General features: G+C 43.2%; 1 protein-coding gene and 1 pseudogene across 1 annotated transcript in view; both read right to left on the reverse strand.

Annotated features, from left to right (window-relative positions):
- Positions 1-4,531: 4,531 nt before the first annotated feature.
- Positions 4,532-8,563, reverse strand: LOC150054378 (Krueppel-like factor 16 pseudogene; annotated as a pseudogene).
- Positions 7,763-26,008, reverse strand: part of Glud1 (glutamate dehydrogenase 1) — a 29,985-nt gene continuing 11,739 nt past the window's right edge. Inside the window, exons 2-13 of the mRNA XM_090346730.1 lie at positions 23,773-23,853; positions 23,163-23,218; positions 21,967-22,030; positions 18,258-18,352; positions 15,309-15,488; positions 14,668-14,805; positions 14,361-14,498; positions 13,940-14,020; positions 12,573-12,696; positions 11,817-11,908; positions 10,152-10,214; positions 7,763-9,077 (exon numbers count right to left, since the gene is read on the reverse strand). Of these exons, the coding sequence (XP_090202856.1) occupies positions 8,958-9,077; positions 10,152-10,214; positions 11,817-11,908; positions 12,573-12,696; positions 13,940-14,020; positions 14,361-14,498; positions 14,668-14,805; positions 15,309-15,488; positions 18,258-18,352; positions 21,967-22,030; positions 23,163-23,218; positions 23,773-23,853 (1,232 nt within the window). The 3' untranslated portion in view covers positions 7,763-8,957. The remainder of the gene's footprint in view (positions 9,078-10,151; positions 10,215-11,816; positions 11,909-12,572; positions 12,697-13,939; positions 14,021-14,360; positions 14,499-14,667; positions 14,806-15,308; positions 15,489-18,257; positions 18,353-21,966; positions 22,031-23,162; positions 23,219-23,772; positions 23,854-26,008) is intronic.

A 26,008-nucleotide genomic window follows, 5' to 3' on the forward strand; every position in this document is an offset into this window, starting at 1 on the left:
GGGAAAGGTTTTAATTGCCCATGGTGACAGCAGCCTGTCATATGATGTCTTCCTCAGGGCTGGACAGGGAGCTGAAGCAGCCATGGAATGCTGGCACTCATGGTTTTTTTTCCCCAGCCTGTGGCCTTGAAGCGCTGTCCTGGTCACTGTCAATGTTAGAGGAGAGTCTGGAGATCTGAAACAGCTGCTGCTGCAGAAAGTCCTGCCTGCTTAAAGCTCTGTCACTCGAGGTTGGGCTCTGTCATCCCTCAACACTACCTGAAATCAGGTTCTTGCAGCTTTTTCCACACACAGCTCAACTCTGACTCGCACATACAGTGGCAGAACTAGAGAAGACTCCAAAGTTCCCTAACCTGGACCTTGTGAAATATTTTGCCACCAGTGGTTAAGACTTCCCCAATCATACCTAAGATTATGGGCGATATATTATTGTTTCTTAAGAAAGGAACACTGGGAGGTCTCCATGGCTGTTATCCTTTTAGTGCAGCAATTTAAGAGAGTGAATCAGTGCATTTTTAGTCAGTTCTAGGAGTCTCAGAATTCATGAGCTCATATGACAAAACCACATTGATGCCTGGGGCCCTCTCATATTCTTGGCTTCTGGAAAGATCTGCTTAATTACATATAGCCTTCCAGTGTCCAAGAAGCAGTTACTGTCACCATAGGCTTCGGTTTGGGTTAAACCTAGGAATTTCTTAGGTGTTTGAAGCTGGCGATACATAGAAAAACAATACCTCAAGCACTTTCACAGAGGAAGTGGTCAGCTAACAGGCTGCCTTTCTCTTCCTCATGTTTCAGCACTTAGAGGCCCAACTCAATTTGCTCATCTTTCTTCAAAGCACCCTTTTACTGAACCAGTACTGGGGCTTGAACTTAGAGCCTTGCATTTGCTTAGCATTGTGCTCAGAGCTGGTGCTCTACCACTTGAGCCACACCTCTACTTCTGGCTTTTAGTAGTTAATTGGAGGTAGTTTCGTGACTTTTTCTGACCTGACTGATTTCAAACCATGACCCTAAGATTTCAGCCTCCTGAGTAGCTAGAATTACAGAGGTTAGCCACCAGTTCCTAGCTTCTCTTGGATTTCATTGAAATATTTATACTTATCTTTTTTCATATCCTTAAACATTCTTATTACACTCTTCAGAGCTCAGATTTGAGATTGTGTCTCCTCACCATCAGATTCTTTGTTGATTCTTTGCTTTTGGAAAAACATATTGCCTTTTTTCGTCCTCTTGTATTCCTATGTTCAGATTTGTTCATTTAAAATAATTTTGTGGTTTAAAGGTTTTTTGTTTTGTTTTGCCAGTCCCAGGGCTTGAACTCAGGGCCTGAGCACTGTCTTTGGGCTTTCTTTCTTTTTGGGGGGGAGGGGGTGTCATGGGGCTTGAACTCTGGCCTGGGTGCTGTCCCTGAGCTCTTCAGCTCAAGGCTACTGCCTTACCCTTGAGCCACAGCCTCACTTCCCATTTTCTAGTGATTAATTGGAGATAAGAGTCTCTGGACTTTGTACTGCCCGGGATGGCTTTGAACCTAGCCTCCTGAGTAGCTAGGATTATAGGCATGAGCCACCGCACCGGGCTGCCTGGGCTTTTTCAAGGCTAGAGCTCTTCCACTTGGGCCACAGCACCACTTTTGGCTTTTTTCTATGTATGTGGTATCAAGGAATCGAACCCAGGGCTTCGTGCATGCTAGGTAAGCACTCTACCACTAGGCCAAACTCCCTACCCTGATACAAATTAAAAAAAAAAAAAAAAAAAAAGGTTCCTTCCTTGTTGAGAAGCACATTTGTTCACATGCTCACTGGGCTCTATCAGCAGAATCCATGTGTGACCCAAATGAGGCCTCAGTGCATTGTGTGGGGTGGCGCAATGAAGTCTTGGGCTGGAGGTGTCTGGACTGTGGGCTGAGGAAGTCCTGTGATATAGCAGCAACTCCCTGGAGTTGGCCTCTGCTGGGGCTCAGTGAGGTGGCTCCATGCATGCTGAGTAGTAGTTGGGGGTGAGCAGATTGGGACTGTATCCTAGCCAGAACATTGCTGTGCCCAGACTAGCAGCTTTCTGAGTCTATCTGGATTAGGTAGAAGTGGCTTCAGTCATCCACAGGTCTGAAATGATCTGGGGCCGTTAACCAATCCAATTGTGTGTGTGTTTCAGATATATTTGTGTCTGCACTCTGGGTTTGGCTGGGCAGCAGCCCTTAACGCTGGCTATGGGAAGTTCACACAGCTTTACCCAGTCACTTTGGGTCTGGAATGAATCAGGTCAGTGGGTTTCATCACCGGCTTAGTGTTTTTCTCCGGGGGACAAATATGTTGGATGACTCATATTTACTGTTCTCACGATAGAAAATTTTCATCTCACTGGCTGGCTGGCTTTCCTGCTGGCCTTTTAGCTGGGCCAAGACTTCTAGAACCGTGCTTAGCCCTCTGGGCCGATATTTTGTTCAGAGTGACCTATGGAGGTAGCCCTTGCTGGAACCAGAACCCAGCAGGCCACATACTTAAACAACCCAAGTGCTGGGATGGAATGTAGCAGATCTGTGTGAGAATCCTGGCTCTCTTTTTTTTTTTTTTTTCAGGGTTTACAAAAGGGTCCTTTTTAATTAATTAAATACAAGAGGGAAACAGGGAGGGTGGGGGAGCCACACCACCCACAGACAGCTTTTTCCCCAGCCACCCCGAAGAGACCACCTCTAAGTGGCTGGAACCAGGTCCCTGTGACCCTCAGCTCCCCAGTCGTTCCAGCCTCCCCCCCCCCCAGCCCCTGCACAGGAGCCAGGGATGCCTGGAAGTTCTCCTTCCCTGGGTTCTCAGACCACATCCTACCAGCATTTCCTCCCCCACCCCCCCCAAGACAGGCACCAGCCAGGCTGGGACCAAGCAGGACACATTCAAAGACAAAGAAATCAGGGCCTCAGCCCCCCACCCACCATATTGACTAAGGCATCTCACTAACACTGCCAGAGAAGAGTTAGTGGGCAGACAGACCAGGGAACCCTGCAGGACACCCAGAAGAGAAGCCCAGGGCAGAGGCTGAACTGAGTGGGCCCTCCGAGCCCAGCTCCGGAAGGGCATTCCCCAACCTCCTCTGACCAGGACCCCAGATGTCCATCCCTGGACCCTGCCAGGCTAGAGCTGGATCTGGGCAAAGGTGGCATCATCCAAAAACCCCAATGGGGCATCAGGAAGTTCTGTGACAAATAGGGGTGCCAAAAATCTATAGCCAATGAGGGGGTGCGGGGGGGGAGGCATTGTTTGACAGGACCTTTCTGTCTCAGACAGGGTGAAGGTCGTCAGGCCCAATGTCCAAAAGGAAACCCAAGCCACAAGAGGAAGACATGGGAAAGGAAGGACCCCCAAGATTACCCACCCACCCCTGGTTCAGAATGGAGACCCTCCCCCACACTCACACCTCCTGAGGATGGCGGACCTCCCACCCGCCCAGAGGGAGAGACTGATGCCTGAAAAAATATTCTATCCGGTCCAAAAAAAACGAGCTGTCCAGGAGGCTGCATAGTCTCCCTACCAGTCTTGGGGTAGGGTCCACCCCTTCCTGGCACTCAGAAGCCTGTAAAGGAGAGGGGTAGGAATGTGCCTACCAGCCCTCCAAGACCCTAGAGTCCACCTGCAGGGCTCTGAGTCTAGCCCAAGGCAATGGCCACCAGGGTTCTCTTCAAGATCGTCTATCACGCAGTACCACCAAGGCCAAATTCAGGAGCCCTACCCAGGTCGGAACTGAGAGGCTGGGTCGTGAAGCCAGGCACCCACAGTCTCCCACAAATTCATACCCAGAGACAGGAGCAAAGCCCCCAACAAGCAGAGAGGGAGGAAAATAAATAAAATACTCCCCTGCCCCTAAAGTGAGTGGAAATGCTCTTTGGAAGGACTTTTAATCCCCCAGCCCAAGTTTCCCAAATAAGGCCCACAGCCCCCCTGGAAACCCAACCATCCCATCCCATCCCTGGGTCCTGAATGCTGGGTGGTGCCTCCAAGGGGGGCAGGCCTGTGGACACCTGAGATTGAGTACCCAAGTGAGGGGTGCCTAGGCTACACCCCCCATTTCCCTGAACACCTCCAATGGCTTTCAGTGGGGTAAGAGTGGGCAGAGGCCCATGGGAACCAGGGTTCACCTATGGCTCTGTGCATACCGTGTCCCACCCTAGAAGGAGCAATGGGGGAGGGGAGGGGTTGAGGACAGTGTGTGTGTGTGTGGTGGGGAGATCCCCAGACCCCATCTCCATTCCCATGGGAAGACAGGGTGAGAGAGTCCCCGACGCCCACCGGGATCCCTGTAGAGGGTTTGGGAAGAGTTAAGAATCATGGCTATTTACAGACAGCCCCAGACCACCTCCCAAGCTGGGTGGACTAAGGTCCAGTCTCAGCCCCTTGCCCCTTTGCTTTCTTGAGGTGGGTAGAGGCAAGGCTAGGGCTCCCTAGTGGTTCCCACCATAGGCCCTGCGAGCAGACATGTTCTCCTGTTCCCTGCTGAGGGCTAACAGGGGGGCCACACCCAAGGCAGGAAGACCAGGGCCCTACAGGCCTGCAGGTGCTGGGCTGGGCACGGGGCTGGGCACAGGACTGCTAGCCAGGCTGCAGGGCAGAGTCGCTGGGCGAGGTGCTGCGAGCCCCTGGGCGTCGGAGCAGTTCCGGGGGGAAACCAGGGTGTTGGCGGGCATGCTTGGTCAGGTGGTCACTTCGGGTGAACCGCTTGGTGCATAGTGGGCACGGAAAGCGCTTCTCACCGGTGTGTGTCCGGTGGTGGCGGGCCAGCTCATCGGAGCGTGCAAACTTCTTGTCACAGCCTGGCCAGTCACAAGCGAAGGGGCGTTCACCTGTGTGCATCCTCAGGTGCGACTTTAGGTGCGAAGACTTATAGTAGGCTTTGGCGCAGCCTGGGAAAGGACAGCGGTGGCTCTTGGTGGTGGTGGCGGGTGCGGCGCCGGGGCGCGGCCCGAGGACAGGAACGAGGCAAACGAGGAAGAGGAGGAAGGCGAGGCGCCCCCCCCCCCCCCCCCCGGGGCGGCACCGGACCCACCCCGCAGGTCCAATCCTGGCTCTCTTAAATCAGTGTTCTTTTTTAAAAAATAGCTCACGCTTGAAGTCCTAGCTGCTCAGAAGGCTGAGATCAGAGGATCTCAGTTCAAAGGCTGTCCCTGCAAGGTAAGTCAGTGAGACTCACCTCCAATAAACTACTCAAAACAAACAAAACAAAAAAACCCCAGAAGGCCAGGAGTTTGGCCTAGTGATAGAGTGCTTGCCTAGCATGCATGCAGCCCTGGGTTTAATTCCTCAGTACCACAGAGAAAAGGGTGGAAGTGGTGCTGTGGCTCAAGACGTAGAGAGCTAGCCTTGAGAAAATCCAAGGACAGTGCCCAGGCCCTGAGTTCAAGAATTAAAAAGTTGCCTTTCCTGCCTCCACTGGTACTAGCGCTTGAAATCAAGACTGAGGCTTTCACAGATTTTTCTACCCATGCTGGCTTTTTTTTGTTGTTCTTTTCTAGAAATTGTAAAAGTACAACGTTCAGATCTCAGCCTCATTCTGTATTAAGCCATGGGCTCCTGGGTCTCTGCACTGCGCTACTTCTGGCTTAAGAGTCTCATGGACTTTCTTGCCACTGTTGGCTTTGAACCACAATCCTCAGATCTCCCTTTTCTGAGTAGCTAGGATTATAGTTGTGAGTTAATGGCACCTTGCCCTTGAGTCTTTTTTCTGCTAGTCCTGGGGCTTGAACTTGGCCTAAGCACCGTCCTTGGGCTTCCTCAAGGTTAGAGCTCTACCACTTGAGCCACAGCACCATTTCCAGCTCTTTCTATGTATGTGGTACTGAGGAATCGAACTTGGGTCTTTGTATATGCTAGGCAAGCACGCTACCACTAGGCCAAACTCCTGGCCCATGCCATTAAGACTCTATCTCCAATTAAACACACAGACACAGACTCAAGTATCTATAAAGACTCAATTCAACAAGATAACTGCTACAACATGGGAAAAGGATTTAAATAGAATGGTGAATATGGAGGCAATAAACTATTGTTTGCAAGAAACCCTGGAAGTGTTTTTTGGGCTCTAGATCAGAATTCTCTGCAAGGAATGATTGCCTATTATGACCCTGTAGATTTGACAACTTGAATACATCATTTTTTTTTCCTTTTTGAGGCACAGTCTTGCATGTATGTCCAGATCTTGCTGATCCTTCTGTCTCAGCATTCTGAGACATTTGATCCTAGGTGAGGGATGCTGCTGGAATCTACAAGGCTGAGGTCAGAGTATTGTTAAGCATTCTAAAAGGCACTGTACAGTACTGCTTCTCTACCCAGGGAGAATTACCGGCATAAAATGTCACTGGATCTGGGTTTGAGAAAGTATATGAAAACTATGTGTCAGTTTGATTTTTTAAAAAAGGTCAGTGGAAGTGATCTGTTAAAAAACAAACAAACAATTGAATACCCACACTACAAAGCAGTACTCCAGACTTTTGTAAAAGGTCCAGAATCCATGTCTTGGTTATTTCATTAAACAGCAGGACTAAGAAGGCCTTAGGGATATGGGATTTGCTTGTGAGTTAAGATGCCAGGCTCTTGCACACACACACAAAGCAGTCGCAAATCACTTATTGTAGAAATGCCCAGAGCACTTCTTTTTGGTGGATACTGGGGCTCGAACGTAGGGTGTCAAGCTTGCTAAGGTTTTTTTTTTTGGACTTTCTCAAGGTAAGAGCTCTACCACTTGAGCCTCAGCACCATTTCCAGCTTTTTTCTATGTATGATACCGAGGAATCGAATCCTGGTCTTCATGCATGCTAGGCAAGCACTCTACCACTAGGCCAAACTCCCAGCCCATTAAGGTTTTTTACACTTTGACATTGCCAGTCAAAAACAAAATTTAATTAACCAAAACAATGAAAATACCTTCTGGCATAGGATTCATAAGTGACCATTAAGAACTCTGGACCTGAGTTGCCTCTGAGCTCTTCAGCTCAAGGTTACCACCCAATCCCTTGAGCTGCAGCCCCACGATCCCTTTTCTAGTGATTAGATATGAGACTCTGGAAGAATTGTAAGGTGTTGGGGGCAGTAATGCTATCTTGTGTTTGGATCGCTGGCCTGGACCAGATTTTTGTTTTACCCATCAAGAGCCCCTTCCTTATGACAACTCACTTCTTTCACTTTAATATTAGTAAACCTTTCATAATCAGTACTCCTGATGTTCAGCACAGGCCATGACTAAGCCTTATTACTCTATTCTGGGTGGGGTGAAACACCGGTCTCACTGAGCATCCTTCCAGATTTGGAAGAGAATTTTACAAGTGCAGACAGATATGAATTGCAAGGAATGGCTACATCCCAATGCCACCAGGCTTGCTCATCTGACTGCTTCGGCTACAAGTGCAGAGGCAGAGCCATGCAAGACAAGCCAGTAAAAGTTACACTTACGCCGGGCAGTTTAGCTGGTAAAACTTCAATACAGGACCCGGCTTTGCTGATGGCTAATATTCTTACACAGTGGTTACAACACTGTGGCTAAGTTATTCCAAATAAAACCTCCCGTAATTTAAAGGGCACTAGAAATCACTTTTAGTATGTCAGCTTTAAGCATTATAGCCACTGATACTGCTTAGAAAGATAAAACAAAGGCATTTAGGAATAAAATTTGAGCAGGTCATAATACTGAGCAGAAAAATTACACAGGCATTATTAATCCCAATTAAAGCTCTACTATCTATTCAGAAATTATCAGTATTAAAAACCACAGAAAGGAAACATAGACTTTAAAAAGGTAGGTTTTTAATAATTGCTCTTTATCACCAGGTTAAGTCATGCAGTTACAAAGTAGTTAGAAATTTCTGAAAGGATAAGGTTTAAAAAAAAAGTGTTCATTTTTACATAAATAATATCTAGGAATTCATTGGAACACTACTGTTCTGAAGGACCCGAGCAAGTGACACCTCTCCTGCCCCAACCAAACACTCAACCTCAGGCTGCTTCCCACCTGCTGCTGAGGCCAAGTGCAGTGTGACTCCCCTGTGAAGGGAGGACACGGTCCAGCCTTTCGCTGGAAGGGCTCACACTCCTCCAGACTCCAAAGGAAGCTCAAACTCCCCCCGCCTTCCTTTTTTGGAATACTCTACTTGAATTATGGTTAAATTACGCAACAGTAGCTCTTCAAAAGGGAACAACATGATAAGGAGGTTGTGTTCTTTGGACTATGTGCCATAATTGTAGTTATTTAGCAAATTCTCTAAAATAGCCTCTGTCATCTACAGATAGTTCTCCATAGGGCTCTTTCTGCTGGATAGTGTAATACATGACTGATAAACTACGAATGATACTACTTTATGTTATAAAAATACTAGCTTTCATCATTTACTATGTTTACAGGCTTTTGCTGCTTGCATCAAGGTTAGGCCTGTTAAGTAATTAAAGGCAATATTATTACAGCAGCATGTTCTCATTTTATTCTGAAAGAATAAAATGCAGTAAGAGAAACCTCTTTAATTCTGGTTTTGTTGATGTACAAAACCAGTAACTCACTTGAGGACCATGCCACCTTGTGAAAATGCCATGTTCTACTTCTTACACATGTCAGAGTCATGTGCCAGGCTTGTCTGGAGCTAAAATAGTGGGTAGCTGCTCTTGATGCATTTCCTGGAAGCAGCATAGACCCTGCAGGGAAGAGCCTAGAATGAGGCAGCAAAGCCAAGTGGGAGAGACTTTCTATTAAAAGGTAAAATACCTAAATGGCTCTCTAGCTAAAGTGATTTGTACTTTTACACTCCATTTATACATGATCCTCTAAACTTAATTTCCTTCTTAAGGGGTTGAATCGGACTGACTTGTTGAGAACAGTGCCCATTACCTATGAGCCATGAGAGAGAGAGTTCTGTGGTTACATGTAAACTTGTGATAGGATGGCAGAAGTTGTGGGTGACAGGGGTGAGGAAGGTGGCCACGATCCATCTATGTGAAAGTCACACCGGCCTCGTTGTACACTTTGAAAACTTTCTCAATGGCGTTGACATAGGCAGCTGTTCTTAGGTCCAAGCCCAGGTTATACTTCATGGCTGTGCGCATAATTTGCTAGAATGAGGAAGAAGAGGAAGAGACCACATGACTCATGTACCTGGGACAGGACACACCAAGTACACAGAAGTATCAAGGCAGTGCTGATGGAAAAAAATAAACTTCTGTGGCAATAGAACTCTCTCTAGGCAGGAAGGACTAGTCTTATAGAATATGAATGATTGTTGTTTAGGCAGTAACCAAGAAGTTACCCTATGATCTCTGTCCAGTAGGCATTCTGTTCTCTGGAATGAGTTCCCATCTATACTAATAACTGCTCAAAGTAACCAAGAATGTGGTGATGGCTGCACATCTTCGTGGATATATGAAAGGCTTGTGAACTGCATACACTGAAATGATGGATTTACAACATCTCATTTTTAATTGGCTTGCACTCTGGGTCTGGGTGTTGCCTAAGCTTTTTTTTTTTTTTTTTTTTGGTTAGCACTCTACCACTTGAACTTCACAGCTTCATTTGCAGCATTTTTTTATTTAATTGGAGAGAGTCTCATAGATTTCCCTGTTGGCTTTGAACAGAGACCCTCAGCTCTCAGCCTCCTGAGTAGCTCTGATTATAGGTGTGAGCCACAGTAACTGGCTGGGTTTATAACACTTAAATCAGATCGCAACAGAAGAACCATCAAAACAAAGCACCACCTTTTTTATCAGCATCTGTTCATGCCATTTCAACTTGGAGCTCCAATTAGAGAGAATCTCGGCTCTAGACAAATTAGAAACTATGCATTTATTTTTGGGCCTTCACTGAATGGTCAAAAACCCCTACTTAGACCAATTTCTATAGTAAGATAGCTTCCTATTGTTATCATGTTGTGAAAAACTAAGTAGCATATTTCAATGTTTGGTTATTCAATATTTAGCCAACTGCCTAGCATTTCTGACTCAGCCTGATTTATTGCTGAAGGCTGAGAGATTTATCTGAGGGCTGACAACAGTGCTCCACATGTGAACAGGCATAAATCTGCTGCACATAAATGTAGATCATGTAAAAGATTGGTGTTTGTTTTCCCTCACCACACACAATCTGTCCCAAGATAAGAGCTGAGCAGAAAGACAGATTCCCTGCACACCTACCCGGGCGGACCGCTCCATGGTGTAGGCTAAGCCAGAGTGCACAATGTCTTTTTCTGATGCTCCCTGTTAGGAAAAAGAACACAACTTTAACAAAATTATACAAAGATTAGATTTCGGTCTCTAAAAGAGTATGGCAGATTTGAACTCTTGACCCAGGTAGGTTCCATCCATCCATCCATCCATCCATCAATCCTTTGCTGGTCCTGGGCCTTGAACTCTGGGGATCTGGACATTGTCCCTGAACTGGTTTGCTCAAGGCTATCAGATGTCACAACTCTACTGACTTTTTTGTAAACTCTGAATCGTGACTCTCAGATCTCAGCCTCCTGAGCCATATTTGCCAACGGCATCTAGCACATGCCGGTTAATTTTGAGACAGGGTGCTACTTCCTGTCTGGGCAGGCTCCTGAGCTGTCATCCCACCTACTTTCTGTGTGCCACATGTCTAGCTTCATTCCTTAGAGATGGCCTGGAAAACTGTCTTCTTTCAGGGAAGACATGTAATTTCTGTATACTTTTCTTTTTGGTGCTGAGAATGGAACCCAGGGTCTCAGGCACGTTAGACATTTGCTCTACTCCTGTACTATGTATGCTCAGCCCAAAGCATAGTATCCTGATAGTCTCTTCATTAAAGAAGTTACATTTTAATCACAATTGAGTTTTAATGATGCCATTTAGAAAGAAACACTCATGAAATAAGATGGTAGAGTAGATTCTGGCTAAAGCTAACAGCTCTAGGGTAGTACTAACTTTAACCAGTATTGACATTTAGCCTGAAGGATCTTGGCAGCAGTAAAGACTCTTACCACTCTTAACATAACATATACAGCTATAAAACAAACCTGGCATGCCAGATACAAAGTGGATCATTAACAAAAAGTTACCTGTGCTGAACATCTTGCAACTCAGACTATATTCATTTGAGAAAGTATACCTATATAACTTTCGTATTAAACTTTGTTTTATTCTGTTAGGGAAAAAAGAAACTTGCTTTGCACTCAGAATACTGTTTCATTGATTCATTTACTCAAACATTAACCAAGTACTTCCTATATGCCAGGCTCTTTCTGGTATCAGGCACACAGCTGAGAAGAAAACATGTTTGCACAGAGCCTACATTTTAGTGTGGGGGAGGGAGAGGGCCAAGATCCACTTATCTTTGACCTTTTCAGCAACTGGGATCATAGGTATGCACACCACTCCTGAGTTTATTACTAAAGGGGTCTCACTGACTTTTTGCCTTGGCTTGTTTTGAACTGATCTTTGCTTCCACTGGGCTTTACAGGCATGAGCTACTGAGGTGAGCAGTTCGTGTTCTGTTTTTGATCTCTGAGGCAGGGTTTCATTAATCATAGCTCAGGCCAGGATCCCATCTAAATCACCCTCGTGCTGGACTAAAGAGGCATGGTAACACAGAAAACGGGAAGTGGGGCTATGGATCAGGGGTAGGGTAGTAGCCTTGAGCTGAAGTGCTCAGGGACAATGCCCAGGCCCAGAGTTCAGGCCCCACAACTGACAAAAGCTGCACATGGGGTCAGGCTTTCCAGCCAGAGAGCAGAAGGAAGAGAGCCATAGTTCTGGGAAGAAGGAAGTCATGGGGGATAGCAATGAGCACTAGTCTTATCTACCATCTGTGCCTGAATAGATGTGAAGTGCCAGACTTACCGATATCCTGTCCTGGAATTCTGCTGTGGGAACGACAGGAATTGTTCCACCATGCTTTCCAAATTTTCTTTCTAAACTCTCTTGAACAGACACTATAAAAAACCAAGAGGTCAAAGTAAGATACTGTTGGTAGAGGAGGGGGAAAATATTCAGAACTCAAAGTAGCCCCAAACTATACCCATAACCCTAAAATGGAATAGTTTTAGATCCTCACTCAGCACTAATGACATGGAAGGGTTAATCATTGAAAACTCAGAAAGGAACAGAGACTGCCAAGTTCCTCTATAAATGTGAATTTAGGTCACTGCTCTGTTTCCATAACACCCAATTACCAGAGGTTTCCCTTAGTTCTAACTAAAAAGAAAATGCTGGGGGAAAAAAAAAGACAAGCACTGGACCCTGCCAGCTTCTCAGTGACTAGGTACAGGAGCTCAGCTGGAGGTCCCAGCCTCATCTCTGCCTGAGGAGAAATTCTCCTCTGTGAGCTGACAAAAACAAGATTCTCATCAAAGGCCTGAAAACATTTCAACGCCAAGGAGAACTTTTCTAGGAGCAACCAGAGACAGAAATGGATGAATTTCAATGATAAGTTTGATGCTTAAAAGGCTTAATTTGCAGATTACATTCTAGAATATAACATTGTCATATAAAAATCTCAGTACAATATGTGAGAATCAATAGACTAAATACTTAATAAGGTAGCCTTTTAACTGTCCTACATGATTATTTCTAGAGAACAAAATTATAGGAACTCACTGAGCAAGTGGTAGTTAGAATCTCTTTCATATTTGAAGGTCAATCGGCCATAGCTGACATGATTTAGATTCTTCAGCCACTCAAAGTAAGACACTGTCACTCCTCCAGCATTCAAGTAGAGATCCTACATACAAATTGTGACAGAAAAGAAATAAGAGCATGAACATGCTGAGTACTTGTGGCTCATACCTGCAATCCTAGCTATTCAGGGGGGCTGAGATCCGAGTATCAAAGCTGGCCCAGAGAAAATAAATCCCATGATACCTCAAGTCCAATTAACCAATAAATTTTCAGGCTTGAGACATGGCTTAAGTGGTAGGAGCAGCAGCCTAGAAAGCATAAGGCCCTGAGTACCACCAGTACCCCAAAACCCCAACAAAACCAAATAAATAATCAATTTTCTAGTTTTTCTTTTCTTTTCTTTATTTTTTGTGGGTCATGGGGCCTGGGCCCTATACTAGACCTTTTCAGCTCAAAGCTACCGCCCTATCCCTAGAGCCACAGCACCACTTCCCATTTTCTAGTGATTAACTAGAGATAAATCTCATATTCTTTAGTGTCCTGGCTGGGTTTAAACCATGATCCTCAGTTCTCAGCCTCCTGAGTAGCTAGAATTACAGGGGTGAGCCACCGTACCCAGCTTCTACTTTTGTTTGTGTGTGTGTGGGGGGGAGGTCAGTTGGGGAGCTTGAACTCTGGGCATGGGCGCTGTCCCTGAGCGCTTCAACTCAAGGCTAACACTCTACTATGTTGAGCCACAACATCATTTCTTTGTTTTCTGGTGGTTTACTGAAGATAACAGTCTCATAGATTTTTGTGCCTAGGCTGGCTTTGTACCTCAGTCCTCAGACTGAGTCTCCTGAGTAGCTAGGATTATAGGCTTGAGCCACTGGCACCAGGCTTTCTAGTTGTTTCCATTTGTGAAGAGATTCAATACCAAGGCAGTCTAAGCTTTAAACAATTCTACAGTACCAGAACTTTCAGAGTTAATGACAGCTTTGCTTCTTTCATTACGTAAGGGTAGCCTAAGTTCAATTTCTTACATGCTTCTTTCATGCATTTCAAAATGCATCTTCTGTCCACACTAACCTCCAATGGCATGAACACATGTTCCTCACAGTAGCTTTTCCTCATTTTTGGATACAGGGTCTTACTATATAGCTGAGGCTGGTCTCCAACCTACTATCCTTCTGCCTCAGCTTTCTGAGTACTGGGATTAGAAGCATGAACTACCATGCTTCATTTACTTTATTTTCTCAAAATAGAAGAAAACAACCTCAACACAACTTGGGAAATAAGGAGGCCTTCCCGCCCCAGAATTCCTAGTGAAGTATACTTATGGTTTCAGATAAACATAGATGACTTACTGGAATAACCATGATGTTCCTCTCCAGGAAAATCTTATCAGCTTCTGGGGTGGTTGGTCCATTGGCACCTTCAGCAATGATCTGCAAGTCAGGCACAGAGGAAAAATGTCAAGAACATACTCTCTGGGCAAGAGGTGTGGTTAGGAGGCTGAGAAGAATAGCATAATTGAGTTATACAAGTTATTTTGCTCTATGAAATTTATGAGGCTATAAAGCTAACTTTCTGTTTCTCAACTTTTTCTTCCTTACATTTTGGAAGTTGTACAGCTCTGTAAATATAGTAAAAATTTTATGTGAGTAGTTTAAGTAAGAGTAGGATTTGTGGTATATTCCAATAAAGCTGTTAATGAGACTTTATTCAGATCACCCTAATGTTATAACACATTGATAATGCTGATTCTGGTTTCTACAATGCTTTCACCTTGGCTTTGACTCTAGGTGCATTGGCCTTGGTCAACTGCTTCTCGCTGGCAGCAGGAATCAGTATGTCACAGTCAGCTTCCAAGATGCTTCCCTCATAGACCTTTGCCTTAGGGAAGCCCAGAATCGATCCATGTTGCTGTAATTGATTGAAAATCAGAATTAATGGCTGAACCAAAATGTACATGGCTTTTGTGCCCACTACACAAAAACATACTCATTAAAAGCTTAATTTATACCTAACAATTTAACAAAGAACGGGAATAAGTTTAAGTAAGATAGGCCTTAAAGTAATCAGATTAACATACCAATTTGAAATCTTCCAGTTCCTTTGGGTCAATGCCATCTGGATTCCATATACTCCCATCAGATTCACCAACACCAACACATTTAGCACCAAAGCGATGTAAATATCTCATAGAGTGCAGGCCCACATTGCCAAATCCCTGTGAAGAACAATTATGGATGACACAAAAAAGGATGGGAATGAATCATATTTTGTTTAATGTAGTACTATGGTTTTTCATTCCACAGTAATATCATTTCCTGGTGACCATAAGTGCCTATGGCTCTACAAAGGTATGTCACTAGGTCAGAGGAATACAATTTCTTTTCTAAAGTATCATTCATTTTCACTTACAGTCCCTTAGATTCACATTTTGGGTAATTTTGAGTCATGCACAAACCTTCCTCCATTCACAACAGTTGTGAGGCTTGGCTCAAGGGTAGGGTGGTAGCCTTGAGCTGAAGAGCTCAGGGTCAGCGCCTAGGCCGAGTTCAAGCCCCAGGACCCTGACCTATACCCACATCCACAAAAAAAGGATGTATTATACAGAGAATAACCATTCTAAAAATCTAAACGATTCAAAAGAATACAACTTAAGCTACAAATCCATAAACATTAAAAAAACAATGTAAATTATGTAAGCTTTTTTTTCTTCTTTTTTACCTGCACAACAAATGTCTTATCCCCAAATCCTGGTGTCATTCCTAAAATGCTCATGTAAGATGCTTCATTGATGAAATTTTCAATCCCATGGAAAACACCACGGCCAGTTGCGGAGATGCGCCCGTGGATGCCTCCTTGACTGATGGGTTTACCAGTTACGCAGGCATGCGCATTAATATCCTGCAAGAAGAGGCATGATTTAAGGAAGGAAATAAGTCCCACGATCAACCAATCTAATGAACCAAAGGAGAAAGCACATTCTCTTTTAACAAAAAAATATTCTCATGAAAAATGTATGACAGGAGGCAAGTTCAAGACCAGTCTGGGCTACATGCTAAGTCTTTGTCTTAAACCACCAAAAAACAAAACAAAACAAAAAAACCAATGCATAGGGTGACATGGTAGCACACACCTGTAATCCCAGCATTTAGGAGGCTGAACTTTGGAGTATGAGGCTAGCTTGGGAAGCCTAGTGAGACCTCAAAAAGCTGAAAAAAGGGTGTAGTGCCAAGTGCTTACAAGTGTGTAAGGGTACATAGACCTACAGCACAATTCGCTAATAGGGATAGCCTCACTTTTTCAACTTTGTGCTCTGGGAAATATATAAAGTTCCTGTCAGGGGAAAATAAAGTTTAGGAATTAGTGTCAAATGCAAATACCAATAAAGCAGGCAATTCCGCATGAAGCTAATTATTTCATTAGATTTAAGTCATTCCAAGTCAAGATAGACAGTCCGTACATGTTAATGTATTCTAAGACTTGACTATGTCACCATATCAGCTCGAAATGGGAAGAGGTAATATACTGCTTTTTTGGGAGATTCAAAAATGCTGAATTCTTCTGCCAAGCTACACTTGAAATTAAATGCTATTTTTAAAAAGGAACTTGGAAAGATACTTAAGTTGACTCAACAGAGATGAAAAGTATTTAAGGATGTTTAAAAGGATGTGTGGACAGGACACTAAGGCCTGTGCCACTATGAGTGGCCAACACCAGCGCTCTGTGAAGTGAGAGGGATCAACCTTTCCTGAGTCCTTACCACTCATCTCTGGCCCCCTTTCCACTGAAGGTCTACATGCACAAGTGGTCAAAACTAGGTTTAATTACAAGAAAGGAAGAAGGCTTCCTTCAAAGCATCATACCTACTATAAACATGGCAAGCAGAAGACTGGAACAGACACATGGGTCATGGGTCATGAACAGGAGAGGAGAGGTAACCTGGCTGTATACTGGAAATCAGAGGACCGAGGCAACTTGCTACCTTTGGCCACATGCAGTGCATCACACCAAATTCTTATTCCCAATAGAATGCTATGGCTGGGAGTTAGTGACCTTGTCTTTATTTATATTCATTAAATATTTTTACAAAGAGAAACCTGTATAATTACCAACAGAACGAATGAAAGAAGGTTTAAAAAGACAGTCTTATAAAGCACTATAGAAACAGTAGTTTTCCCACAGTTTCCCTCCATGAATAATTAAAACTTAACTTGAAGCCTTGTGAGTTGCCAAATGCTTCTGGACAGTGAGAATGCCAACGCTGAGGCTGAAGGACATAGTGTCTGCAGCAGGTCTGGTGCCAGCCACCAGGCTCACCAGAATACCTAATGGTCCTGGAAGCTTGGGAGGTGGAGAGACAATACCATGCTTTCCCAGCACTGCACTGCCAAAAGGACAGGTCTCCAGCCCCAAAATGAAAAGCAAAAACTATGACTGCCTTACGTAGGCCTGGATTTCCAGTTTCCTATCAGTTGGAGGAAGGTCTCTTATCAGTACAGTTTAGCTGACAATGCCATTTTCTTGTGCCTCCATCACTCTATAAACAAATGGCAGGGACAAGGTCGCCTGTACACTTAAGTTACTCAGAGGCTCAGTCTGGGAGGATAGCAGTTAAAGGCCAGCCCAGGGAAAAAAGATGGAGAGACCCTACTGTCAGAAACATTAGGGCAGTGAGTACCTGCTATCCCAGCTACAACAGAAGTGTAAATTAAGAAGACCGTGGCCTGATCCAGGTCAGGTCAGGAAAGAGTGAGACCTTACCTCAAAAAGGGCTGAAGATGTGGTTCAAGAGGAAGAATAGCAAGTGTGAAGTCCTACATCCAAGCCCCAGTACTATATTCCAACTAACCAAAAGTGGAGCTCATTCAATATTAAAAGGCCACATATGGATGTGTTCCTTTTGGGAAGGGCAATCCAGACCAAGATTCTTTGATGTATCTAATGCTGCTCTGTTTACTTCAACAGATATGTGCCATTTACTACATGAACTTTGTCATATCTTTTTGTTCCTCCTTTTCTCCAAGACCTATCTTCCCACTAGAGCTCTTGAAAGACCTGCCCTCATCACCTCCAACTCCTGTATTCCCGGAGGGACACTTTTCATCTATTTCTCACACCAGTGAGTCCATGGCTCCCAGCCAGATTCTGAGCTCTACCATTTCTATTCCTCTAATCCCCCCAGATCTCTAGGTGTTCAAATCCAACTCATTTTTAAGATTTATCCCTCTTTTAGAAACCACAGCCCTCCAGAAGTTCTGCAGTTTAATGCAGTCCCACTTATTCAGCCTTTCTCTGATTTACTCTTGTATTATACTTTTTGTACCTTATCTGCTCATGCACCTTAGCAACTCCTAATTCATAATCTTCTATCTTCAGCCCTGAAAGCTGAGATTACACGTATGCCACACTAGGCCCACCTCGGAATGTTTCATTAGTAACCTATTTCAGTAGTCATGAAGTGAACTGCCCTAGTTGGGGACAGTCCCAGCCCCAGCTTAATCACTATGTTTTTTACAGTTGTAGAACAAAGAAAGAAAAGCGAAGTTATATGCATGTTATGCTCAAAGAGAAGAGATGAACCCAGATTCCCAGCATTTCATACAATTAGCTGGATTGTTTATTCTTGTGGACAGCAGTGCAGGAAGCCTGGGGGCTCCAGTGGATACTCACATAATGCCCTATGGTGCTGGCATAGGTGTCAGCGATCCAGGACATCTCCCGCTCGCCGGTGCTCATGTCCGGGGCAGGCACATCAATGCCAGGACCTGGGATCACAGGGAAAGGGCAGTACGCCAGTTTTGAAGACAAACTTACCCCAAACCAAAAAAAAAAAAAAAGTCCTTGACTACTCAAAGAGAACAAAGTCACTGTGGCTAGAAAAATTTAGATCTCATTTAGGTTAGGAAAGGCCAGAAATCCCCATGAAATGTTTCTCTACATGTAGCACTTTCTCCTACCTGCACTGACAAGCCTGCATGCTAGCTATGCACAACAGATCAAAGCCCCTTCAAGGGAGTTTTCAGTGTGATCACAGGCAAATCAAGTTGGTCTCCCAACATCAGTTTCCTAAACTGCAATAGAGATAGCACTACTATCTTGCTTGAAAAACATGATTATCATGGCAAATGGATACACATGATATATAACACTATGTGGCTTCTGGCTCATTCCTTCTCACCACACTGTGAAGAGGAAGCAATCATTTAACACCCAGAAAACTTTTTCACTTGTGTTAGGATGCTGTTCTGACCTATCTGATGTGTAGTGTATAAAATTTTAAGCCTCAGGTCACTGCAGGTCTAAAACTGATGGTCGGAGTGTGCCCTGAGAAAACATATGCAGTGATGCTCATTCCAATCTGTAAAGGCAGGGCTATGCAGAAATACTCAACAAAGTAACAAAATTATAAACAAGGTACTATTTTATTTGGATTTAAGCCTTCTTACAAAGTTACAACTATATAGTTAATTGTATTGGACAAGTTCATTTTTATAAAAACACAACTTTAAAAGTGGTTTAGCTACTTATTAATTCCCTTCCAGGAAATCCTATAAATCTCATGCTGTCTAGCCTCCCATTACCCTCCCTTTACCAGCCCTGCCACCTGAAACCACTGAAACCCTATTCTAGCCTCTTCCACTGAGAAAAGGGTTTTATGGACCTTAGGTGCTCAATTTCATTCCTTGAGAGTGACATATTCCAGCTGCAGCTTAGTACACTTCTTTTTTTTCCCTATTTATTACTTGTTTTCTAAGGCACAAAGGACACACTGCCACTGAGTATTTTTAGAGATAATCCACAAAGGTATTACTGTTTCTACCAACATGAAGAATAATAGTGTTGATTCAAATTAACAATTCCAATCGGCAAGCCTAAGATAGTTTTGTCAATCAGAAAAGCATATTAACTGTCCTTTAACACATCAGTTTAGACATGCTACAGACAACCTCCCCTACTGAAGACAAAAGCAAAGTACTATTGGGTTTATGAATGTTCTACTTCACAAAAATCAATCTATAGTGGCAAATTGACTACAACTAATTACTGACTCCAAGTGGTTCCTGAATAGCAGAATTTATCTATAATATTTTAATAGAGACAGGTCTGTGGCAAAAATCCCTTCTTTCTGAAGCAATCAACAGCTCTAAGAACATGAGCACAAGGTGAGAGCTGAAGAATATGGAGATGTAGGAGATGAGCAGGACAGAGACAAAGGGAAATGTCACGGTGTGGACAGGTGGTTTCTAATCTGACACAAGGTAATCAGTAATTCCAAACTTCTTAAAAATTAGAAGAGAAAGCAATACTTTCCAACTTATTCTGTTAGGCTAGTAGTGCCTTGATCTTAAGGTTAGACAAAGATACTACAGGAAAACTACAGACCACATATCTCTTACAATTGCAGCAAAAGGAATAAAGTATGTTGCTCTAAAGCTCCTAGTCTGAGAACTATGAAACACCATTGTAAGAAATTAGTGATCTCAATAAACAGAAAGATCATCTATGCTGACAGTTTGGAAGAAAATATGGTAATGCTGCCAACACCCCAGGAATTGGTCTACAGACTCAACATTTCATTATTAAAATCCCACTTGTTCCACTTCCCTCTGGCAGGAACTGGTTCTGAAAATCTGCTCAGAAATTAGACACAAACATAATCTCCCTTTGCCTATGTTCTACGTTACATAGTTTTCTGGACCCAGAAGTTACTTTTGTTGAATTGTAGTTTCATGAGTCTTCGCAGAGAAGCAAAGAAACCAAATTACTAGTATTTAAACTTTGATGTCACCTTTCAACTGTAGGTTTTTAACTTACTGGTCAAGGTTCATCAAATTAAGCTGTAAGCATTCTAGATGTGAGCAATAAACAAGATTGGATAAAGGTTGAAACAAGAAGTTATTAAACGCAACTAAGACTCATACTAAGAGATAAGATATAAACTCTAGCTTTAGTTGTATTTAATTTTCTTAGTAGTTTACCTTATGCTGTAATTTTCTAAAAATAGGCCAAATTTCACAATTGGAATAGCCTAGTTTGCCAGTCAAGGGAATGTGGGGAAAGAAGATAGTAAAGGTAGAAAGTAAACAAGTGAGGAACTTTCTAGATCAAGAAACATAAATAAAAAAATATAAGGCGGGCGTTGATGTTTCATGCCTGTAATCCTAGCTACTTGGGAGGCTGAGATCTGAACACTGCAGTTCAAAGCCAGCCTGGGCAAGGAAGTTGAGACTCTTATCTATAATTAACCACCAGAAAACTAGAAATGGCGCTGTGGCTCAAGTAGTAGAGTGCTAGCCTTGAGCTGAAGAGCCCAGGCCCAGAGGTCAAGCCCCATGACCGCCAAAACAAAAAACAAAACAAAACAAAACAAAAAACACATAAGTTAGCCAGGTGCCAGGGGCTCATATCTGTAATCCCATCTACCCAGAAGCCTGCGATCTGGGGATCATAGCTCAAGGCCAGTCTGGGCAGAGAAGTCCCCAAGACTATTATGAAGACTCCAAGAAAAAGCTGGACATGGAGCTGTGGCTCAAAGTGATAGTGCACATACTATAAAAGCAAGATTGCTTGAAAATTTATACTTTGCAAAATATCCTGTCACACAGAATATATAAACAAACATTAGGCAGTAAGGCAATAAATATCTAGCAAATGAACACAAGTACCCTTAGAAATGCCTCACTACCTATTTTTTTTACAGCTTTAAAGTTACAGCTATACTGTTTTTAAATTACTAAAAAGCAGATTGTGAACCAAAAAGCATGATTCCTCCCCACTTTGGGGAAGATAGGATGGCTATTTTAAAGACTGCTTTCTATATGCAAAAATTTTTATGAATATGGCTATTTCATGCTTATGTCCTTATTCTTTCACTGGCTTGGTAGGGAAGGTTTAAGTGAGTATACTGATCTAAACATGTCAGAGAAATGCACAAGAAGTGGGAACCATTTCTCCAGGTGCCCACATGCAAAAGGAAGAGAACCTTTACTCCTTTTTTTCATTTTGTGTTTGCCAGTCCTGGGCTTGAGCTCAGGGCTGAGCACTGTCCTTGGCCTTTTTCAAGGCTAGAGCTCTACCACTTGAGCCTCAGTTCCACTTCCAGCTTTTTTCTATGTATGTGGTACTGAGGAATCTAACCCGGGTCTTTGTGCATGCAAGGCAAGCACTCTACCTCTAGGCCAAACTCCCAGCCCCGAACCTTTACTTTCCTATTATGGATGGGTTATAGAGTCTTGAGTATGTCTGCCTATGACAACTATCACAGAACTTGGCTTTTAGAAAAGGGCTCTGTGTTCAGGCACACAAAAAGACAGGAGCTTATCATAATTACTTTGTATGTGTTCTCACTGTACACAGAAAAGCACACAGCAATACATACCAATAAAACCCTTCTTTGCCAGTTCCATGGTGAACCTCCTTGTGATCTTTTCCAATTCATTATCCTAGAAAATGGTGGATGGGGAGGGGAGAGAAAACAATAACAAAGCAGTGAAAACAATCATTAAGGGATATTCATATTTTCCAGGATTTTATTGTGATCTTCCATATAACCCATAAATTATATATAATATATTTACATTTTAAAGATATAAAAAAGGATTAAAAAATTAAGATTATAGGGGAAGAGGGTGAGCTCAGCATGTATGAGGCTCTGTACTCAATCTCTATTACAAAAAGGTTAGGAGAATGATGTCAGAACTAGGAGTCAATCCCAGTGCCTACTCTTCAACTGTAAGAAAAAGACTAAACCTTAATCAAGCTTAACTGAAAAATGATGTAGCTAGGTTTGGTGACACATGCCTATAATCCCAGCACTCAGGAGGTCAAAGAGGAGGATCTTGAATTCCAACCTCAAAATGATGTATTATAATATGGAACATGTGAACTATGTCTATTTTCATTTAAATGACATTTTAAAGAGAATAAAATGATATGTATTTATTACATTTGTATATAAACCACTTAGTAATCAGTAGATCACTACAAAAGCTAATTTTAATTATCTTCGAATTGACACAATCAACAACACACTTCTTACTGGATTAAGATATCTGCTCCCTGTAAGATATGTGTACTAAAAGTTTAAATCAGTTTTCAATCCTAGATGCACCTGATCATAGTAGGAAAATTAAAAAAAAAAAAAGTACTGATATATAAGTCAGTTTTTTTTCCTTTGGGTTGGTTATGGGGCTTGAATGATGGGCCTGGGTGCTGTCCCTGAGCTCTCCAGCTCAAAGCCACCACCCTAACCCTGGAGTCACAGCACCACTTCCGTTTTTTGGAAGTGATTAATTGGATAAGGATTTCACAGACTTTAGTGCTGGGGTTGGCTTTGAACTGTGATCCTCAGATTTCAGCCTTCTGAGTAGCTAGAATGACAGGCATGAGCCACTGGTGACCAGCAAATAGGTAAGTTTTGACATGACAACACATTTTATTTGCTTTTTGCATACTGCTTCTGGAAATCATAGAAAAGCATTAGTCTCACTGGTATGGGTTATCAATAGAAGTCCAGAAATGTCTAGTTCTTTGGTAAATGCACTGCGTGTTTACGTCTATGACTTTGTTACTTACTGTATAGCTCTTGGGGTTGATCTTAACACCAGCTTTAGCACCCCCAAATGGCACATCTGAAAAAAAAGTAAAAGTTGTTACTCTACATTAATATAGGTTGATGATTCTTTATCTGAATGTTTGTTTCAGAAGAGTTAGCATTTAAAAATATCTGCATATATATGTGCTACCTTAGGGATTCATGTCTAAACAAGAGGTTTATTTCTGTTTTATAAAGACATGGAAGCATATAAGAAATCTGGCTTGATACTGGCAGTATGCTTGCTCTTTCTTTAACCGACACCCATTGTATAAGGTGGTCAAGTATACAATTTTCAAATTGCTGCATATTGGATTTTAGAAAAGATTCAAATAAAGCTGAGAAACCCTTTCAGAACACTGAAGAAATAAAACTCACACCAATCTCTTCTAAAGTAAACTTTAAATACTAAGCTTTACTCATTAAGACTAATTGGAAAATGTATATGATTTAACATGCAATTAGAAACAAAAAAAAAAATCAATCTGCTAAGATATATTTCCAAATTAAAAATAAACCTTGTAAGGTTTCCATATATGTAAATATACATTGTCCAAGAGTTATTAAGTAGCAACAAAGAGGATCACTTACCCACCACTGCACACTTATATGTCATCAGAGAAGCCAAAGCTTTTACTTCATCCACGCTCACATCAGTACTGTAACGGATACCTGGTGGTGATTTTTTATGAAAAAAAAAAAAAAAAAAAAAGGGAGGGATGTTTATTTAGAACAGACTTCCAGTAAGTTTCAAAGCAAAGAAACTTCCCAAACACAGTGTCCATGCTATTATCATTTTGTTTTGAAGAATACTTGAGCTAGCTCATGTGTAAGAGTATAAAACAAAATGAAAAGATGCTCATTAGACATCCAGAAAGTACTTCGGAAGTAAACACTGAGTCTGGTTGAAAGTATTCAGACAGTGAAGAGAAGAAGTGAAGCAGAAGGTTGATTTCTGCTGAGGCAGGGTCTGCAGGGCCGTGGAGAGGACAAAGGCAGTTCCTTGTCCTTGAGGAAGTTATAGCCTAAGGGTACATAATAACTGATTTCTTTTTTTTTTTTTTGGCCCCTTTCTCTTTCTGGCCCCGCTCGCTCCGGCCCGGCCCTGCTCCTGGCTTGCTCTGGCCCCGCTCGCTCTGGCCCGGCCAGCTCTCGCTTGCTCCTGGCTCTGCTCGCTCCGGCCCCTTCTCGCTCTGGCCCCGCACGCTCCGGTCCTGCTCGCTCCGGCCCCGCTCGCTCCGGCCACCACTCGCTTCTTTCGCTCTCTGTCGCCGTCGCAGTCTCGTCTCTGCCACTTTTCCGGTTTGGTTGTGTCTCGTCTCTGCCACTTCCGGCTTGGTTGTGTATGTGGGATACCGAGGAATCGAACCCGGGTCTTTGTGCATGCTAGTCAAGCACTTTAACCGCTAGGCCAAACTCCCGGGCCCAATAACTGATTTCTTAAGACTAATTTTATCTTCAAATTAATGCTTTTATAATGCTTTCCAGAAGGCAACTAAGTTTTTGTTGTTGTTGCTGCCTAATTTGGGTGATGTTGCAGAAATGATTTAAAAAAAAATTCTGGCTGGGTACAGTGACTCACACCTGTAATCCTAGCTCTGCAGGACACTGAAACTCGGGAGGATCATGGTTTACAGCCAGCACAGGCATGTCCATGAGATGCTTACTTCCAATTAACCAGCAGAAAAAGGGAAGTGGTGCTGTGGCTCAAGGAGTAGAGCAGTAGCCTTGACCTGATGAACTCAGGTACAATACCTAGGTCCAGAGTTCATGTCTCGGGACTGACAAAGATATATTTTTTATTTCATTCTTTTTTCGTGTGTGTGTGTGTGTGTGTGTGTGTGTGTGTGTGTTGGAGAGAGAGGGAGAGAGGGAGAGAGGGAGAGAGGGAGAGAGAGAGAGAGAGAGAGAGAGAGAGAGAGAGAGAGAGAGAGAGAGAGAGAGAGAGAAGGAAGGAGAATATCTGGGCTTTAACTTGTGCTTGCTTGGACTGCTCACTCATTTGATTGAACTCTATCACCCGAGTCATGCTTCCAGTACAGCTTTTTGCCGGGTTATTTTTGGGGATGGTATTTTAAAGACTTTGGGCCTCAATCTTCTGGCTCTCAGCCTCTTTAACAGCTAGGAGGATTACAAGCATTAGCCATTGGTACCCAGCTAGAATTCTGCTTTCTGTTATTACATGAGCATGGGCAAATGAGCCATTATCAAATTTGAGAGAACTTCAATAGGGCTCTAAAAGTTTTGACTGGGATATGAAAAAAAAAATCCTTTTAAATATTAAGTCCCCTCACCCAACTGCCAGCCTCTCTCAACTGGGAGATGAGAAAGGCTACCTCTCCTTTTTTGGGGCTGAGTATTTCTAGCTCTGCTTATACTTCCTCAAGGATAAGAGTTGGCCAATGGATGGCAACTCCAAGTACTGATGCTCCTGAAGACATCACGTATTTGGTAGAAGGAACACAGAATGTGAGCTCGCCTTTTCCACTGGCTTTGGGGATCTGGGTCAATTCCTCTTCTAAGTTTCATAGGGTTAGGTTGCCTCTCCTCTACTGTATCTCAACCCCTGTGGGCTCTGACACCACGTGAAGGACACCCACAGGAAGCTACCTGCTCTTTTAAAGAACTCTGGGAACCACTGGCAGTTAGTTCAACAAAACCTCTTTATTCTAGAAACTATCAATATAAATACTGACTTGCGTATAGAACATTTTTTCATAGGACAACCATAAAGAGCAAATTCTTAGGGGCTAGAGATAAGGCTCAAGTGGTAGTGTACCTGCCTTCCAAGTGTGAAACTTTTTTCAGTTCCACTACCATACAGGGG

Source organism: Megascapheus bottae, chromosome 15 (genome assembly GCF_031878675.1).
Source record: "Megascapheus bottae isolate mThoBot1 chromosome 15, mThoBot2.hap1, whole genome shotgun sequence".
NCBI classification, from domain to species: Eukaryota; Metazoa; Chordata; class Mammalia; order Rodentia; family Geomyidae; genus Megascapheus; species Megascapheus bottae.